We start from the raw sequence: 20,888 nt of genomic DNA, 5'->3' as shown, positions 1-20,888 counted from the left end.
AAAGCAAAACCAAGAAACTGAATCAAAAGTGGCCCTGCCTTTATGGGAAACCACTGTGTGGTTTAATATTACCTATATCAAACCTTATAAAATGGTAATTTTTCTATTTTTTAAAATAATTTTTACTCAAGGAACAACTTCTCTTTAAAAATTTTTGTGCATCCCTCTTCAAGTATCACCTATGGTGTTTTCTTTTACTGCCTTAACTTCCAGGAAGCTCACAGCTAAACTAAAATTTTAGTCACAGAACTATACTATCTATTACAATTAGTACACATTCTTTCCGACTATTGTTCTTACTTTGAATATCAGTTCACTCATTTTTAAAAATGAAACTTATTTTCTCTGTAAAATATATTTTTCAAAGCAAATGGGACAAATGTATTTGCTTATTGAATGTCCAGATTGACTTAAAATTTCACATAAAGACCAATCTAAGATAATCCAGCTTCTAAACTGTATCATTTCTCTCCAAGGGATAACACAGGAAAAAATCAGACTAGTTAGGTGCTCTTTACTGGTGACAAATAGCACAGTATATCTTTTTGAACCAAAATACAGACACATTTATGTAAAGTAGAGTATTTGAAGTCTTATTATTTGCCTTTAGTGATTCCACGTTTTTCCTTCTTGACCTCTTCTCCTAGTTTCTCTTTGTCACTTTTAATGACATCAGCATTATCCTCTAGTCCTTCCTTTGGAAGCGTTTTGGGCAAAAAGAAAAAAGGAATGGCAGTGAGGACATTCACTCCTGCACAGATCAAAAAGCCAAACCACCATGCACCAACCCAGCGAGTATCAGTGGGAGTTATGGTCAGATCGTCTGTAAAGAGATATACATGCTTTCATTAGCTCATGCTAGCATTTCCTGTATTGATGATAGAAAATTATTACAGTTATAATTCTACAGTTTCATCTGAGTACAAAATTTGTATATAATTTAGACATTTGTAAACCTTGTAAGAGGTTGATTAATAGGCACCAAGTTAAAGTTAAATAAGACCAAGTAGGTTAACTGTAAATAATAATTACAGTTTTGAGCTACATTTTGAAAAGTTAGAAGAAATTTGACAGCTTCTATCATAAAAATATTATGTTTGTGGAAACAAATGTTTAACCTGATGCAAACGTGATACAATGCATCACGTATCAGAATATCACATGGAACCCAATTAATATGTACACTTTTATGCTTTTATATATTAGTTTAAAGCAAGTTAAAATTTATCTGACATAATTGTGGTGACACGATATTGTATGGTTATCAATTATGTAAAGAATTTATAAATAGATATATACTAAATAACTGAAAGGTCTGTTTTATCATCCAAAAATGGTTCCTTGATTAAAGGAAGGAAATTTATGTGACTAAATCTTTTGAAATGAAAATTAAGACTGAGCTGTAGTAGAAAGATCAATAAACTTTGAGTAGAAGACAGCATTTTATCTTGCCATACGTGTTTCCACCTCGGCTTGCTCATCTGTAAAGTGGAGATCACCCACCTAACAGAGTGTGAAATAAGGCAGAGGTGATATGCAGTAGCATACCTGAGAGGCTTTACGTACTCTCGACTCTGTTACATACATTTTATTGCATTACCTGTGTTTACAGATCCAGTGTCTACATAAATGTTTGCACAGAATGATGCTAACAAAAGTCCAATCAGAGGACCAATGATAGCTCCTGTTTCTATAAACCCTGAAAGCAAACAAAGACATAAAGTTATAGTATAGCTGTATACCCAATAAAGACTTTGGTTTCACGAAAAGCCTTAATATTGAATTGTTTTTAACCTTCAAATTTCTCTCTTTTTTTTTAATTTTCATACAGTGCTGGGGGACTAAATCCAGGCCCTTGTGCATGCTTGGTAAGCACTCTACCACTGAGCCACACCCCCAATTACCTTAGGTGTTTTTGACTTAAATAGTCAACTGATAAGGAAATGAAGCTATATGTGCCTACTTGTTTCTGTAAATGTTGAGAAAGAAGCTGTTATAGTCTTCGTTTGGAATGTCCCCTAAATGCCCACTTATTCGAGGCTTATTCCTCAGTTTGACACTATTGTGTGGTGGTGGAACCGTTAATGTGGGGCCTAGCGGGAGGTCTTCAGGTGTCCTTGAAGGGGATGGGGAATCCTCAGCCTCTTCATCTTTCTCTCTTTTGTTTACTGGTCATGGAGTGACCATGGTTTTACTTCTTTAGCACCTGCCCAAAAGCAGTGAGGCCCAATTGATCATAGACATAAACTGCTAAAACTATGAGCAGAAATGAACTTTTTCTTTTGATAAACTCATTTGCTCATGTATTTATGAACGCAATGGAAAGTTGACTAACAAAGAGGTCTCGCAACTTAAAGCTACTTTCTCTGGGCATCCAAATTCTCTTTTATACTGAGTCACAAGTAAGGATTTACTGTAGCAACCCAGGCAATTCCAGCAGTGATGTAGAGCAGGATCCTGTTAACGCTTTCCACAGCCATGTCTTTCAAAGAACTCAAAAGCAGTACTGTGTTATGATGAATTTCTTATAACAAATCCTCAGAAAAGCTCTAGTGTAAATCTTCAACTTGGAACTTCCTTTTATGGAAAGATTATGTCCTCAGTAGTTCTCACTGATTTTTATCACAATCACCTGTCTTTCCTTCCACATTGTTTTTTTTTTTTTAACTTTATTTTTAACGCTACTTGTATTTGAACTCAGGACCTTGTGCTTGCTATGTAAGCACTCTAGCACTTGATCCACATCCGTAGCCCGTTTGCTATTGATTATTTTTGAGATAAGTTCTTACTTTTTGCTGGGGCCAGCCTCAATCCTTCTAGTTATGCCTCCCACATAGCTGGGATGATTGTCATGAACTATCACACCCAGCCCTGCCCTCCATATTCCATTTTCATCAGTCGCTTCTATACTCACTTGGCTTCTTAATCATCTGAACTTCATTCTCAGTTAACTCATGATTTATCTACAGTTCAGGATCTGTGCTGAGCCTTTTCTGCTCATGGAAAACCCATACATGAGCTTCATCAACGTTCTTCCTCTTCACTGCAATGTTTTTCTCTGCCTTTGGTCTCTAATTTTTACACAATTCCATGGACTTGTCTACCATATTCACACCTGAGCTTTTTATGCCAACCCGGTCTGTCTTCTCTGAGATCTTGTGCTACCCAACACTCCCTATCTTGCGTTTACTCGATCTCCCCCTTTCAATGGATTTTACAATATTTCAAGTCCTCTCTGCTTTCTTTCCTTTCCCTACACACACTCTTACTTCCTCACTCCTCAATCACTTTGCTCAAATCCTTTCTCAGCCTACTCAAAATACTCTCAAGTAGCAAAATTTATCTCTTTGTCACTAATCTGGTGTCACCTTTTGGCCTTTGTTGTTTGTCATGGCCAGCTCCTCTTCTGTCACAAAACTGCACATTTATTGTTTCATTTCCCCTGTGTCTACTCCTTCTTTAATTTTTCTTCCTCCTACTCTGCCCCACCAAGCAAAATATCCTCCAGTATTTTATCATAAGACCTCTCTCTCTCTTTCTCTTTATATATATATAAAGTCTCTCTCTTTATATATATATATAGTCTCCCATGGTGACCTCATTTCTGTCTCTTGATTTCATTTACAAGTCTCTGAATAGATAATTTTCAAACTTTGTGTCTAACTTTTAGGTTCTCTCCTAAACTCCATGACCATGTATGGAACTATTTTCTTAATGTATAGCTATTTGATTTACAGTTGTTTCATTATATGTGTACATATGCATATATATAATTATATAGTTTTAATTATATATTATAAAATTATATTTACTTAATCATATAGTTAATTATTCATGAATTATTCATTCATGTATCTTATTGATTTTAATACATAGAAAAATTATCACAGCTACTTTTATATAATATGCACCTTAGCAGGTTTTGAATACTTATTATAACAATGTGTTTGTTCATTTACTGTAGGAGAGTGCTTGCATTCTCTCAATATAAGTATGTGAAGGGATTTCAAAGGCTTAAATAGAAAAACAAGAAGAAAAGATTATTGAAAAACTAGTGAGTCTTCAAAAAGGCCAAAAGTTACTTGAGATAATTATTTAAGTTTTTTTTTAAATGTTAATCCATCTTGATTATGTTTAAATCTGTGCTAGCTTCTCTCAACCTCATTGAGCATTCTGCTGTTTAAAAGATATGTCAACATAAATGGAAAAATATTCCAATACTCCAAGATATGATTTTATGACCAACTATAGATGAAATGTAATCAAGTAATTCATAACAAATTAAGACTATTTAGGAGATTGGAGACAACAGAAGAAGGTAGATCCTACATTGACCCTCATCCCAGGCGATGCATGCATTTTGAAAAGGTAATTTCAAGAACTATTACCTATACATTGAAGCCAAATACTTAAGAAACTAAATAGATAAACAGGGTACAGAGCCACAATTAAGAACAGAGGTCATATTTAACAAATAAGAAGTAATGAACGTGGTAGAGAAGACATGCCTGAAACAATGTTTGAGAAAGATTATATTGCAAGAATGTTTACAAGAAACTTATCAAAGAAAATACTAAAGATAAAGCAACCAATAAAGAAGTTGAGGTAACTTATAGATGAAGTAGTGAGAACCTGAATAAAAACAGAATAAGCAAAGATTTGAGAAAGGCTTTGAATCTAAGGAGCATTATAGAGAAAACAACAGTAAATTTCTTGGTAGATTGGATATAATGTGACATCAAGGGAAAAGAAATTTCAGAAGATTCCAGGAGCAGTAGATGAATGGTATTTCCGACAGCAAAAATCAGATTTTGCTTATTTGGAACATATAATTTGTTTATACAACAAATAATGGCCAACAGAGAGCCAAGGCTCTCTATCATTCTGGAACTCACTGAGCTGAATAAATAATTAATTTCTACCTTCAGAGAACTTACTATCCTGCAAAAGAATAAAGCAGACTTTCAAACTTACCAATATATAAAGGAGAACTTTCAGATTTGGCAAAATCTTCTATATAGGAAATACCCAAAGGCATGATGGGAGTTTCACCCATTCCACGTATAATGTTCCCTATCAGTACATATACCCACATTAATGATTTAACTTCTTTTACACACTCTGCATTAAAACAACAAAAAATAAATTGCATTAGTGCTTTGATAGTGAAGTATTTGTGACACTTCATTCAATGTTTTCTGAAAGCATTTCACAGTCTATTATACATCCCTAGCAATAATTGGTATTATCAACAAAGAGTCAGTGGGTCAGTTCTATTGCATTCTTTTAGTGGTATTAGGGCTTTGTAATTGCTAGGCAGGCACCCTACCACTGAGACTGCACCTCCAGCCCAGCCCTCTTGCATTTTTTGAGACTGTGATTTAGGTAAGGACAAGTGCAAGTGGCATCCTCTAGACAGTTCCCATTGGGTTGCGAGACTTGCCTACGCATTCAATGTTTAGAGAGAACACAAAGGTGGAGTATTCACACCATAAAAATTGGCAAATGCTAAAACTCAAGGCTTCTCTCCTCCCTTGCACTCACCTAGAGACTCAGTTTACCACCAACTACCCTACCCAGCTGACTGCTAATGAGTGCTACCTTATTCCTATACAGCTTTGGGGAGAGAAAGAGCAAACACACAACCAAATATCTCTGTGTATAATACATACTTTATTTCTATGATGTAAACATGAGTTTTACTGAAGTTTGAATTATCTATTGCTTTGATTAATTTATAGAAACTAAAAATATTTAATTGGACAGTAATCATATTTTTTCCACAGAGCCTATTGTATACTGTCACCACCAAGTAACTTTTAATAAATTTATCCTAATCCTTGGAGCAGTGGTTTCTAGTAGAATAACGGAGACTAGGACAAAGAGAATTGAAAGGGAAAAAAGAGAAATCTTTGGAGATTTATATCTCTTTGCCATATTTATTCTTTGACAAAATAGCTATCAAGCCCTGAGGAAAATCCATGGTGTCACATTTACAGGGAAGTGAAGGACAAAGTCCTTGAGCTTTCTATAAACTGGCCATCTGCTGTCCACACATTTGAGGGTCCTGAGCACAGCTAGCTCCAGGAATTTCTAAGGTGGTCTATCTCTCCATCATTCCCAATCCAAAAATTCACAGACTCCCTTTCAAATTATTCAGATTTTTTTCTACAGTGAGCATAATGATTTGTGTCTAGAGATCATAGGCAAATTCTAGGCCTATTCTCTGGCACAATTGAAAAAATCAGGTAATGGCTGGGAACAGTGATACATGCCGGTAATCCCAACTATTCCAGAGGTGGTTATCAGGAGGATCATGGTTGAAGGCAAAAAGTTAATGAGACCTCCACGTCAACCAATGGCTGAGCACAGTGACACATGTCTGTCACCCCATGTATGCTGGGAAGACACATAGAAGGACTGCAGTCCAGGCCAGCCTGAGCATAATGCAAGACCCTATTTGAACCAAAAGGCCAGGTATGGGGTGCACACCTGTTATCCTAGATACAAGGGATTCTACTTGAAAAATAACTAAAGCAAAAATGGACTAGGAGCATTGACCAAGTAGTAAAGCATCTGCCTAGCAAGCACAAGGACATGAGCTCAAACCCCAGTACTACAAAGGAAAATATTATCAAGTCATGGAAGAATCTGCAAGCTTTCTTGGGGCTGTACTGGTGGGAAGATTTAATGCATGTACTGCAACGCGACTAGTGTGTGGGTAAGTCTTTTGCAGAAGTTGGAGAAGTGAACACAGGGCACTGTTCACACTATTAATGTCATTTTTCCCTTCATTTTCCTGGGGACAATTCTTTGGCTTAGGGCTCTGAGACAGCTATTCTTTAACTTTCAAACTATTTTAGCTCTCACTGACTCCATGGTGGCAGTGAAGTTTCCAGCCTTGGGGACTACTGCAACTTCTGCTGACATGAAATGTCCCACCATGAAAACATTCCCACCACTATAAGAGACGTTCTGACCTGAAGTAAGCTAACTGCAGACCAAGTGTCACCCAGGGGATGCTTCAACTCCCTTAGCATATGGTGGAGCAGAGGCTAGCACCTTGGTGCCTGGGACTGGAAGGTAAGGTCTCTGATGCAGAGTAAAAGTGGGCAGAAAGACAAATGCCTCACACTACAAAGGGAATAGAGGGATTGCACACCATAGCACACCTGCCTGCTTTCCGTGCCAAACATCAATGGTATAATACAAATCTTTTGAACTTTGTTTCTATTTTTTATTTGCATAATCATATAGGCCACACACTACAAGCACAAATCCATCTTTCTGAGACATTTTTCTCTTTGTTTCTATCTGTTTCTTATTTGCTTCATCATTCAGGCCAAACCATGAACATAAATCCATTTTAAGTCACTTAAATCATTTTCCTCAGTGGGATTAACTCTACAATGGTACTGGGATACATATCTTTAACTCATTTTTAAATAAGTAAGAAAGTCTTAAAAAATAAGCAAGAAATAGGCAAGGAAGTCTTAAAAATACATTAAAATACAACAGGAGTAACATTTTACATTATTTTGAATTTCTACTTCTCATCTGTGATCCCTTCAAAGTCCCTAAAGAGGGAAATTTTCTGTTGTTCATTTGTCTTGAACACTTAAATGAAACCAATATCTCATTCAAAGCCCTTTGACAGAGAGTTTTCAGTGACAAATTCACTGAACAGATGTTAATAAAATGAAGAAGACAACCTGATGGATCTTGCGTTGGCCTTAAAGTCTGGGTTCCATTTTCCATGCACAAGAAGCTGTTTGAAGACAAGTTGCTTGAAACTGAAACTGTAGATTCATATTCATATCTGTATGAACACAGGGGAAACATTTACTTTAAGAAACTAATGGAGGAAAAGTGGAGATTTTGCTGATTATTGACTCCTGCTTCACTTAAACCACAACATTCAAATCCTGTAAAGAGGTCTTTCATCTTTGTCACTGTGATCACCATAAATTACTTTCATCAAAAGAACATGCTGCTTACTGAAAATGTGCAACTCCTTTACAGGTAGCTTTCTTTCAATTTCCTGCCTGTACAAGATATGCCTTTTAGATTATCTAACATCAACTTTCTGTAATTTTTAGTTGACCATTTCCTAGAAATAATTACTGTGGGATATGGAACAAGAACTAAGAGAAGTAAGAGTCTCAATAAAGTATAATTAAGAAGATAAAGACTTGGGGTGGAAGGAAGAAAACAACACAAACCAAGATTCTAACATTGGATTCTCTGAGGCCCATTCACAAGAAGTATAACCCCCACTTTCTAAGAATCCAAACAATTATTTCTCCCTGTGTCCATTAATTCTCAGAGAAGAAAAATAATTTCCCACCTTAATGAGGGGTCTTAAGAGAATCTTAATCACTAGATAGTACAATGTACTGACCTTTCTATTCTCACAAGAACAAAGGAGTTAATAAACACTGGTCATTTAACTTGGGTAAATACCACAGGATCCACATGTCCTTTCTCTAAAAGTAAATTACATGCCACAAGAATAGAGGAAAATATGTCCAGCTAAACCTTTGTTTGTTAGAAATTATGCTGGACCTGTTTCTGTGTATTTATTAGATAAGAGAAAGCCAAAAGAAAATTTGTCCTTCTGAGTTCCACATGGGCTAAAGAATGTTATGCTTGGATTTGTCCAATAGTTCTAATTTGTATGTCATAGGACATAATAAAAAGAGTCAAAATATCTTCCCTGTAGAACAATTGCCTAGTCATGCCCACAGAGCCCAGCTGTGGACAAAGGCTTCTGTTTTCAATCTCATGATCTGTGACACAGGGCAGCCTCAAAGTAATAACCTCTTTGGCAGAGGGTGGGAAGAATGTAAATAATAGCTTAGTATTACTTGGTATTGTCCTCAAAAGAATAGGAATTAAAAAAACAAAAACAGTAGAAACTCTGCAACTCTACGTAGAAACTTCTAGTCCCTTCAAAACACCTGAGAAGATAAAATACTTTTTGTTCATTTAACTCAAATTTCAGTTACTCATTCAAGGTCCATTTACTCCTCAAATATCAACAAAATGGCAATAAACAGGTTTTTAAATGGGAAAAGGCAAAGGCCTAATTCCACAAACATAAAGAGATTAGGAGATTTGAGAATGAGAGAAAGTTCAATAAAATTTCCAAATGGGAAAGCAAGTATGTAAATGGTCACTGACTCAAAAGATGTAAGAAGCATAACCACAAATGCCCACAAAGGAGCCTAAAACACATGCTACCCATCTCTGGAAAGTGCCAGGGAAGATGCCACAGATGTGGGAGGCAGGATAAAACAAGAGAACAGTTGAAACATACTGGTTTAAAGTATGTGTGAAGGAGAGATAGGCCACCAGGGACATCCATGGACACTCTAACTGAAAAAATCCACTGACTCTAGACAGTCTGAACAGGCACATTGAGAACAGGCAGGACATACTACAGATTGGGAGTATCAAATTTTTAAAAATCTGTACACTAAAAAGTGAAAATTGCTTCTCACCTGGTTGGTAGCCATGCTTCCACCTCATAAGCAAAAGACAGGAGAATCCCTGGCCTAGGATAACTTAACAAATTCTGCATCTGAACTATACTCAGTCCCTGCCCAGTTTGCCCTATGAAGTCCTCCGTTAACCATGTCTGCACACATATACAGAATTTCCAGTTAGCTTGCTGCTGTTGTTATTCCTTACTCTTAAATATGAATAGATAACCAAGGACCAGATATATGAAGGATACCTGTAATAGTAAAGATAGAGACAAACAAACAAACAAATAAATATATAGTTGGAGGAATCAGAGACAGTAAAGTCAATTTTGATGGGAAAAAAGCATAGCAATTTTGAAAGAACATTATGTTCCTTAAAAAGAGATACTAAAGAACAAGAGTCCTTGAAAATTAAAAGTATGATGGTATTATTTAGAAACCCATTCAAAGGTTTGGGGGATAGAGTTAAATCTCACAGAAAGTAACAAGGAGAAAAAAAGACATGAAGTTAGAGAAAGAAGATAGGAAAAAAAGCATAAGCTTAATCCCGGATATTCAGTGTTCAAATAGCATAAGTTCTACAAAGACAAAATAGAGGGTGACAGGAAGTGAGAGAGAGAGATTTTTATCAAAGAGAATAATACAAGCAACTTTTCCAGATGTCCAGACTGAAGGCACATCAGAAAAGGAAAAAGAGATTTATATCAGAACAATTATTATGAATTTCAGAGTCTAGAGCCTAAAAGAAAATTTCAAAAGCCCCCAGAGAAAAGGAAGTGGTAACAGGAATTAGAATGGAATATGATTCTGAACAATAATTACACTAAGAATGGGAAAAAAAGAAAACCTATGGAACCAAGTCTTCAAAAATCTCTATGGGAAATACTTTCTATCCAGAATTTTATCCCAGCCAAACTATCAAACAAGCATATAAGATGGTTTTCAGATGTATAAGGCATCAAATTTTATACTTGCATACTTTCTCAGAAAGCTATTAACTTATTTTTTCCACAGAAAGGAGTAAGAGTAAAAAGGAAAGCAGAAGACATGATACCCAGAGAATGAAAAACTGCATGCAAAAAAGAGCTACAGCAAATTCCCCAGGGAAATTTCAAGTAAACGGCAGCGTGGCAGGGCTCATGAGAATGCAGATGGAACAGACAGAACAGGTAATAGGGATAGGTGTCTCCAAGACACATATGAAACTCTCTGACCTGTATCAAGAAGATGTCCACTTTACCAAGGGCGGGGGAAGAATGAGTGAGAAATAGAAAGAAAGCTAGTAAAATGAAAAAACATGAAGAAATTGCTAAATTCAAGAAAAATCAAGCAATATAACAAAGGAAAGATAGCATGACTCAGTGGTGAAAAATATATTCATGGGCATACAGATGTAAAGAGCGAACATGATTGTGTAGTTGAAATTCAACATATATCACACAACATTAAAGTATTAAAAGTAAGAAGATATAGAGGCAAGTAGAACATAAGACTAAAAGAGATACCAGAAAAAACAGGAAAAAGGAGCAGGGACAACCTATATGATTTTATTTTTACAATTTTGTACATAAAGTGTTTATAAAATGAAAATAAAAGTGAACCTTTAGAACAGACTGGCTCTTGGTGACCTACAGTTAAACACAACCTCGTTATAACTAGAAGTGTCTAAACAGTGCTGAGGAGGGAGTAAGCCAAAATTTTGACAGGTCCTGGGAATGCTTTCATCATATTCAACTTCATGAAAGAGGTGTCCCATATCCCTGTTTCACAAATTGACAAAATGTGACAATAAGTAGGAGTGAGTCTTCTGAACACACAAATCAACTGATGGAACAGAATCTGTTCCCATTTTAGTTCTCTGTGGTTTCAGAAAGCATCTGTCCTAAAGAGAAAATTCCAAGTCTTGTATCCTGCAGGTAAAATCTGAACCTAAAATATCATCAAAGACTAGAATACTTACCTGTTCATGAGGAAATGAGGTAGTGATATCAAGAAACATCCTAATCCCATAACCACACATCCGACACCAATCATTATAGGTCTATGCAGTTTAGTTCCAAAATAACTCACAAATATAATCAACAAAAGATTTCCTAGGGCAAAATGATAATTCTCATGTCAGTAAGTATTAACAAAATTTTAATTAACAGTCCCAGCCAGTCATTTATACTGTAACATTTATTCTGCAACAACCATGTCAAATACAGAGGTTGATGCTTGGAATGGTTTATGCATTTTTAATGCACAATACAATTAAAGGAATAAGACAAAGTCCCTGGCCTTCAGGCAGGCTGTTTCATTCTGGGGAATGTTAAAGGCTCTATTTGTGATTATCTAGTCTTGAAAAATGGGACACAATAGTAGTCAGTATATGACTTCTGGCCTCTCCTCCCATACCTTCTCCACAGAACACTGTAGTGTTTTCCTACTTTCAAAACAAAAAGCAAAAGTCAGGTTTAAATAGATGCATGTTTTAGGACTCGCTATTCAAAAACACATTTACTGTTCAACATGACCAATCCAGGTATCAGTGTTTCCGTTTTTTCCCATAGATCAGATTGTGCAGTTAAGAAAAATTCTAGACTCCCTCTTCTCCAACTGGGTGTTAAGTAAGTCTGGATTCTAGGAGTAAAAATGTCTATGAAAAATTCATCCTTATGACTTAGGATGAAGAAATGAAGTAGAAAGACCTATTCTGTTGGATAGGCCTCGATCAGCATGGAGGTAAGAGCTGAAAGAAACAAATATGTAAGTTTTCAACAAAACACACACTTTTAATTAAAAGATATTTACTCTAATCCCACTATATATAAAGAAAATCTCTACAGTAAGCTCAAAGTTTGAACAATTTTCAAAAACTCTTTTCCTCAAGAGGCAAACAATTTTTGAAGTGGTGTTTAATATTTGGAAGACTTTTTTCAATCTGTTTTTCTATAGTCTGCCTTCAACGTTTAAGAGATGTCATAAGGGTGAGCTCCTGTTTCAAATTGCCTTGCTCTGTTAGTAAACAATCACCCTGAAACCATGAGTAGAGAGAGGTAAAGAGTTGTCAAGAAGAAAGTTGCTTAAAAAATAACTGGGGACATGCAAGCCAGGTTATAATTGTATTGGCATCTGAAAATCATTTCAATTTCCCCTCACCTGCTATTTCAACTTTCTTTGTTCTCAAGTAACCTATAGGCACCCACTAGTGTTAGAAATAGTTTATGAATTCTTAACCTTCAAGTACAAACCTCCAAGGAGTTCATGGGAAGAAATGAGGGGAGTCCGTGGACTTGGGCGAGAAAGAAAAATTTCATCTTTATTTTCACTAATCTCTAAATCATGTAGCATTTTGGTTGATAGTTAAAACAATTCAATTACAATAAACTATAGTAGTATTAGCAGTAGTTATGATTTTATCACCAATAGAAGTACAGAGATTTATATATCACATTGTGATTGCAACAAATTCTCAAAATATTACTGATACTAATAATTACTTGAAAATTAGTGTTAAATCTTATTTAATGTGTTGAAAGGACCACAAATACTAATATATGACAAACCATTTTTTATATTTTTGATAATTCTATTTCAATATAACTGGCTTTCTTTTTATACATTTAATTTTTGTTTTCTGCAATTAAAATATTACTTTGTAATCATATGGCATCAGATTGCCAAAGGGGTGCTTAGCAACCCTTCCAATCCTTAGGAACTTTCTCTCACTCAGTTGATAAGTGATAGACTCGATGGCAAGCCCACAAGTCTCTCCCCACCTCTCATCCCTCTCCTCTTTTCTAGCCTTATATCCCAACAATTTCCCCCTCAAGCATGGCCAGTCAATAACACCGTGCTCACACACAAGTCACTATGCTTCTTCAGCCTTATCCATTGGAATTCCCTTCACCTCTACCTAACTGCTTCTTTTTTGCCTGAAAACTTTTATTCATTCTGCAAGAGTACAGTTGTGTCCCATTTTCATTCATAATCTACAAACCACATTTACTGTATTTTGATCCGTTGGACTGTGAGTTGAGGATACGCAAAATTTATATTTGGAGTCAGTTCTAATTCTATGGCAGAACCTAGGACACAGGTGGGATACAAAGTAACATCAGAGGAACTTGGCCACTAGAAGCCAAGATAAGCATCTTTCACTTTTGCTTCTCCCCAAACCTGAATTTTCTTTTGATTTTGCTTAAACACATGAAAGTCAATTTTCACCTTGAAGGTAGTAGGAGATATTCTAAAACTAGAAAAGAATGACATGATATTTCTATGTACCTTGGTTTATGTAAGAAATCTTTCTCTCTTTAACTCTCCCTTTACCTCACACATTCCCAGTCTTCCCCAAAAGTCAGAACCTGAGAGTAAACTTTACTCTTCCTTAGAAGCTGTTTCTGAAATGAATTTAAAGAGACTAGAAAGCAGTTTATTCTTCTTCTGTATTTAGAAAGGACAATTGCTAACCTCCAGACACAAAAGGAAAAGAAAAACAAATTACTTTGCTGTGCTACAATACCTTCTAGATACAAGGTCTGAGACCTTGGTTTCCCTTAGAGTTATCAAATGGTAGGTTTATGTAGAAATACTCTAAAGACTCTGATATTCATGCTGGATAACAAAGCAACTGTCAGGAAAAAAAAGGGACAATGGCAATATTTAGATGTTATCAATAGGCGATAGTCAAGTGAATTTTTTCTAAGCATATTCTGAGCTCAGCCAGGCTATTCAACCAAGTTTATAAAACATGCAACTCAGTCAGATTAAATGACCTAACAGTAAATGAGACTAAAATTCATACCAATTCCATAGATAAAAACAAAATATGAAAAGAAGTAATGCAAAAATAATTTATTACCAATTTCAAAGCTTCCATTAATAAATCCAACTAGAGATGTCGGGATATTGAATTGTCTCTCTATCTGTGTAAGCATAGAATTCATATAAGATCCAGATAATGTTTTGGATATATACGCCCATGTTAATGCTAACAGAAACATCTAGAAAGAAAAACATCAGAAAACATATGAAAGAATATATGAAAATACTTAAAACATTTTTAAAACATATATTTTCTATCTATTGATTGTTTCCAATAGATGCCACCCTTGAACTTGTAAGAAACTTTAAAATGTGGTCTATTGTTCTGGTCTTCATGGGATGCTTTCTCCCTGGAAACTAAAGTTGTACTAATTCATTAGAGGTATGAATTTCATAGGTAGTTACAGCCTCCCTTTTGTACAGACAAACAAGCAGTCATTGTAAGCAAAGCATAGCTATTGATTCAAATAGTCTTCAACACTACAATGCTCTCTGCATCACAGAGAGATGCTCTCTCTTTCATACACCCACCTTTATGAAAATAGGGGATGAAGAATGGCAGAAAGACTTTCTTTCTGTAGCAAGTCTGTCCATGTTATCTCTGCAAAAGGATAGGTCCCTTGATGACCTTGGCCAACCCAGCACTTGGTCTACTCTTCTTTGGAATTCTTAGGCAGATACACTATATTCTCAGTACTGGAGAACAATACTCAGTACTGTCTAGAACAATCTGCACTATGTCTTCATTCCTCCCAGAACAAGATGTTTTGTAATGTTTGGTGCTCATGGTATATAAATCAAGTCACAACACTTTCTGGTGTCCCTCCACTTTGGTACAAGAAGGCAGCCTATGCACAGGTGGGTCTCCATCTGCTTTGGGTAGTTTTTCTGAGCCTTGGGAAATAAGCTCACCATGAGTCCTAGACTTCTGCTAATCCTTATTGCCTACCTGTGAGTAATTAATTCACTTTGCTTGATGTACTATGTGAGTTTTCTCTCTCATGGAACTCACACTCCAACAGCCGAGTTTACACCAAACCTTCTGCCAGATCTAGGAACTCTTATACTCTCTTTTCCAAAGTGGTATTAAATTTATACAATGTTAGACTGGTACCAGTCTAAATTAAATTACCTTTAATTTATTAAAGGCAATATTTTCATTATAAACTGTATTATAAATCTGTTTATAAATGGAACAGCTGCCTTCTATGATAAATAAATATGCATGCTACAAATTTCCATATAATTCCAGAAAGCAGTGAGGTTTCTACCTTTCATACAACATCAAGGATTACTATTAAAATGGAACCACTGTGATCAACATAGTCAGTATGGTTTTATTAAAAATGTAAAAAACAAATTCTGATAGGTCTGTGAAAGCAGGAAAAGGCAGCTTTTATTAAGGGATTTGAAAAACGTGGTACTGTGTACTGGATAGTAATAAAGTTAAGAATATTAATTTCCTACTTCAAAATCAGTAAAATATGGATAGATTTATGTTATTCTGAATACTGGTCTCCAGTAATATGCTGTAAGACTTTTTTCTTGACCTTATGTAAAGATATTTCCTGATGACATTTCATCCTGGGAGATCTTATGATCAATGCTCTAGCTATCACACTGATATCCTCACCCCCACATCCTCAGTCTTGGTCTTGAGGTAACCTTACAATCAATTTGTCTTCTATGTCACACATTCCCTTCAAGATTATTCACAACTTTTTTTTCTCAGCCTCCAACCTACCCATTTGTTCTTCATGACCTATAAATATTTCAGCCACATCATGTGCAAACTTGCCTCTTTCTCTTCCAATTCTCCTCTATTTCTAGCACAAGTTTCCCTTCTCCTGTATGATAAAATCCCTTTAAACCATTCTCTTGGATCATTTTTCCCATATCTGAGATCCTACTCCATCAATCATTGTTCCCTGTCCTCCATTTTCAACCACACAATCCTTACTTCCTATCTCCCCTCTAACTTACTAACATGCTCAGCATTCTGCTTTTTGAAAAAAAATAACTTTCCTCATCCTGATGGTAGCTGTTTGGAAGAAAAATCCATATGCTTTGCCTATATTATTTAACTTTCCATTCACCCTCAGACTGCCAAAGTCTGGTGTCTTCTGAAGTTACTACATAAAGGGTCATAAACAGCTTACTGATTTTCACATCTGATTAATACTCTTCAGTCATTAGTTCACTTGTTGGCTCTATGTCATTTGGTACCATTAATCTCTCTTTTTTTCTTGAAATTCCTGCTCTCACACATACCTATATCTCTTCCTACCTGCTAGATGTTTTCTACTTAATCTTTTCTTTGTCCAACCCTCTTAGGCTTTTGCTTTTTACTGTCTACTCTTTCCACTATGCACACTGTCCTTGGGAAATACACTTAAGTTCCCTTGGTTTAAATTGCTACTACATGCTAAAATATCTCAAATGTAGACCGCTTAGCTTAAACAGTTACCATCATATTTAGTCTCCTCTAGTCTTTTTCCACCTCCAGCTTCTCTTCCATGCATCACCATCACTAACATGAGCTTAGTTATTTGTCAAATGAATCTATAATATACATGGTTAGTACATGATTCCATTTCAGTGGAAATCAGTAATTGCAGTAAATGCAAATTCCTTCTTTTTTACTTGGCAAACAAAGCCTCATGTATATGCAGTGTCATCTGCTTCTTCTCTCTGAATCTAACATTCTATTTCCAGTTTCCTTAGTTTACCATACTACTTTATATCTCAGTGCCTGTAAAGTGACATTCCTCCATTTATAGTGCCTTTCTTCTTTTTGTGAATCTAGTGAATATATACTCAATTTTCAGGATTCAGTTTGTTTGTTATTTGCCTTCCTTGTTTCTATGCTCTCCAGGTAGCCTTGGCCATCCACTCCTTGTCTTCCCCCTCTACTGTGTGCCCACTCTATCACAGCTCCTATCACAGTACATTTAATTCATGTGTTTGAATGTCCAAAATTTCTTCCCTCATTATATTGTTATGAATTCAGACATAAGAGCCATATATCATATACTTTTGGGTCTGATAAATAGTAGGCAACCAATCTAAGCTTCCTGAATTAAAGACAGAATAGCTATCAAAAACTGAAGAAGTAAGCAGAGCTGAAAGTAAGATGAAATTTAATATGATAAATATACTTCTTCAACCATTTTTACTGCTATTACAAAATGCCATACACTGGGTGTCTTGTAAACAACAAAAATTTATTTTTCACAGTTCTGGAGGCTAGGAAGTCCAAGATCAAGGCACTAGCAAATTCTGTGTCTATTAAGGCCTCCATATTGGTTCAGGGGCAGCCATCTTTTAGCAGTGTCTGTACATGATGGATGGGGGGAAAGAGTCTCTCTGAGTCCTGTGTTATAAGGGCACTGATTCCATTTATTAGGGTTGCATCCCCATGACCTAATCACCTCTCACTACCACCATCACCTTGGAGATTAGGATTTCAGCATATGCATTAGGAGGCATCACAGACATTCAAATCATAGCATATACCTAAGTCAAATTCATCTGTACCAACTAGTTTGGGAAAATCAGGATAAATTATTATGTGAAAAAGACTTAGCAAATTTGAGCATTGTGCTTAATATAACTTAGAACAAGTATATGGCTGGAAGATGGTGTACCTATGCCTCCAGTGATTTATCTTTGAGTATTAAATACTGTTTGTAGAAATTCTCTCTCTTCCCACTGTAAACTTTTTCAGAACCTTTTATTGAGACTATGAAACATGGTTTTGTAGTTCAGGTTTTGTAATAAAAAGCAAGGTCTATCAAATCAAGTAGAAATCAGCTTTGGGGAAATAATGTATAATACTTATGCTTTTGAGAAGGAATCTAGATGGGTCATAACACCAATGTTCTTTCCCTAAAACACCTAGATGGTTTCCATAAATGTATTGGTTCTTTACAGATAGTGAAAGAAACCAGGGGCTGGGCTGATTCATGTCTATTGCTAAATAAGCTCTTATTTATAAAGCTACTCCTGCTCTGGAACTTGAAGCAAATTTGTTAGGAACAGTCCTTTGATGTTCCCTGAAGAATTTTGCTTAATGAATATATTTCTAAATTTGGAAATGCAAAGAAACCTGATTGAATATAAAACACTTTCCTCTCACTTTTGCCTGTTGGTTGCAATACTTTGCTGTAACATTTACATCAATATCTAATCTTGCCAAACTCCAAAGTAAGCAAAAATATAAGACCCATTGTTTATAAGTAATGTGTGATGACTTGTCACCAGAATGGCTATTTATAATTGCAACTAACTAGAATTTTTAAAAGTCCTGTAAGGTGGGTCTATATTTCATTGCCCTTTTGGGATGAGAAAACTGAAGCACAAACAGGTTCAGTAACTTGTCCAACATCACACAGCAAGTAAAACATCTGAACTCAGATAAGAACCCAAAGAGCTTGGGATCAGAGTCAGTTTTAACCACTAAATTACAAAAGAAGATGAGAACTGGGGGATGATTTAAGAGAAAAATGTTTAATTGTCATGGCATTTCAGGCAAACATAGCTTTCTAAATCTATATCATAAATCTCACTTTTGTGTATATATACATCTATATTCACAGAAGTGAGTATCTATATATCTTTCCTAAACACACATAAAGAGAAAAAAACCTTTTGATGGGAAGAAAATGGGTGACCATGTCTTAGACTAGAAGTTTAGTTTGAGGGACTAGCTGTAGAATTGAGACCAATGCTCAAAACCCTTGGTTTAAAATAAATTCAAATTTTGTGAATGTAAAATCCCCTTTATAGCTGTGGAAAAAAGAGTTTGCTCTGAAACAGTCAAAGCTACCAGAGCAGCTAACAAACCAGTCATTTTTCTTATACAGAATAATTGTTATGTTGCCAAAGCTTGAAAAAAATATTTGTTTTACTAGGTCATTGTGAAGTAATCTTGGTATACTGGTCAACAAAGCATTTCTGTCCACTGAACTATGTTCTAGGAGTAATTCCCACACTTCTCTGGGTTAGAAGATCCTGAAGGGTTGGCATTATATTGCCCTCTGATCCTAGAAAATAAACCCTACCACAATATAATATATGCCTGAAAATTGTTTCAAATCCTGTTTTCTTTTTAGCTCCTCAAGCCATTTCTGATTAAATTGTCTGAATCAATAATCCTATTTAAACATACCCTTGATTATAGAACCAACTTCTTTGAATCAAGAAATTATCAATAGATCAGGTAGTATGACATCAATATTAGATCACTTCATGAGCAACTTTACAAGGTTTGTCTACATTAAAAACAATACTACATAGTACGCACACCAAAATGACCATACCTTCACCTTGGAAAGACATCTTATCCTATGGGTTTCCATCCTTTTCTCCGTTTCTCCCATGTTGCTCTTCTGATTGTTCCAAGATATTTATGTTTGAAATCTTGGTATGTCTTAGTCTTAACCTTTTTAAGAAAACAAATGCCTATTAAATTACTGACAAAATTGTAAGCTAACTTTTTTTGTTTTGAAAAAAAGCACTAGATCTGAACACACAATTGGAATCTACCATATTGTGAAAATACCTAGGACATTTTGATTCTGATCTTGAAAATAGTGATGTTTGAGAAGATTTAGTTGTTGGATTTCTATTGCAAAAGTTACTTCAAATCATTATAGTCATTCTTATAATTTGTTATGGTCTGCTTGTAAACCATATGACTACATGGTTAAAATAAAGCTTTCATTTCTTTTGCCAAAACAAACAGAACCAAAAGTGATCTCTTTGAACTTACACGAAAATTGCTGCTCTTAAGAACACAAAGACTTGGTTTATGTTTGTGTTAAAAATCTGCCTCGGCAAGTCTACAAAGGCTATTTGGACAGCTTCCTCTGCAAGTTCTTTGCGTTCCAAGACTTCCCTGTAGTCTCAAGAAGGGAAACACTTTCTGGGGCACTGTTGATTCACAGAAACCTGTGGAGACATGGAATTTCAGTAAGGAAATAGTCTAAGTAAAAATAACAAATAATTCTATGATCTGGGAAAGAATCCTACAATTCCAACTTAAAAGATGTAAGGTTTAGAAGACCAAATATAAAAAAATGGAGATCTATATGAGTATAAATATTATACATATGTAGGAGTCATATCTAGATGTATATGCACACTATATATACACATATGTGTCACATAGGCACAGAATTTTATATGTAATACAGAAATCTGATTTAAACTCTATTGAATTGTATGAGCCTCCTATCAAAGATTTTATCCATTTTTCATCTTAAAAGTAGGATAATATTTGCACTGAAACCAAAGTATTTTACTTTAAAAATATTTTTCCTAGCAAATTTATTTCAAGGTACAAGTATAATTTCTTAATAATAACCCCAACTTGAATTTATCAAAGTCCTCTGAACAATGTCCATTTAACAAATGGTCATAAATGGCCATAAATTTTAAAAATTTAACTGCTTTACATCCCAGATTTGCTGAATCTCAACACACACTGAGGCAATTGCTTATGAACAATTGTGTGTGAACTTAGTTCTCTTTACTTCTTCTCTCACAAATACACATGTTTATGTGGACATCTGCTATGTGCCAGTCATT

General features: G+C 35.4%; 1 protein-coding gene across 9 annotated transcripts in view; it reads right to left on the bottom strand.

Annotated features, from left to right (window-relative positions):
* Slco1a2 (solute carrier organic anion transporter family member 1A2) overlaps nucleotides 1-20,888 on the bottom strand; it is a 123,318-nt gene that overhangs the window by 40,045 nt on the left and 62,385 nt on the right. For 7 of the 9 annotated variants that reach the window (XM_074075924.1, XM_074075923.1, XM_074075922.1 and 4 more), the window contains exons 2-9: nucleotides 20,071-20,249; nucleotides 19,619-19,740; nucleotides 14,335-14,476; nucleotides 11,449-11,581; nucleotides 7,713-7,819; nucleotides 4,975-5,121; nucleotides 1,601-1,699; nucleotides 605-823 (exon numbers count right to left, since the gene is read on the bottom strand). In XM_074075924.1, the coding sequence (XP_073932025.1) occupies nucleotides 605-823; nucleotides 1,601-1,699; nucleotides 4,975-5,121; nucleotides 7,713-7,819; nucleotides 11,449-11,581; nucleotides 14,335-14,476; nucleotides 19,619-19,678 (907 nt within the window). In that variant the 5' untranslated portion in view covers nucleotides 19,679-19,740; nucleotides 20,071-20,249. Of the gene's footprint in view, nucleotides 1-604; nucleotides 824-1,600; nucleotides 1,700-4,974; nucleotides 5,122-7,712; nucleotides 7,820-11,448; nucleotides 11,582-14,334; nucleotides 14,477-19,618; nucleotides 19,741-19,860; nucleotides 20,000-20,070; nucleotides 20,250-20,888 lie in introns of those variants that run through there. The other 2 variants (XM_020157328.2, XM_074075927.1) reach the window with 2 other exon arrangements.

Source organism: Castor canadensis, chromosome 6 (assembly GCF_047511655.1).
Source record: "Castor canadensis chromosome 6, mCasCan1.hap1v2, whole genome shotgun sequence".
Taxonomy (NCBI): Eukaryota; Metazoa; Chordata; class Mammalia; order Rodentia; family Castoridae; genus Castor; species Castor canadensis.
The sequence above is the reverse complement of the archived record's forward strand: the minus strand, read 5'-3'. Positions and strand labels throughout refer to the sequence as shown.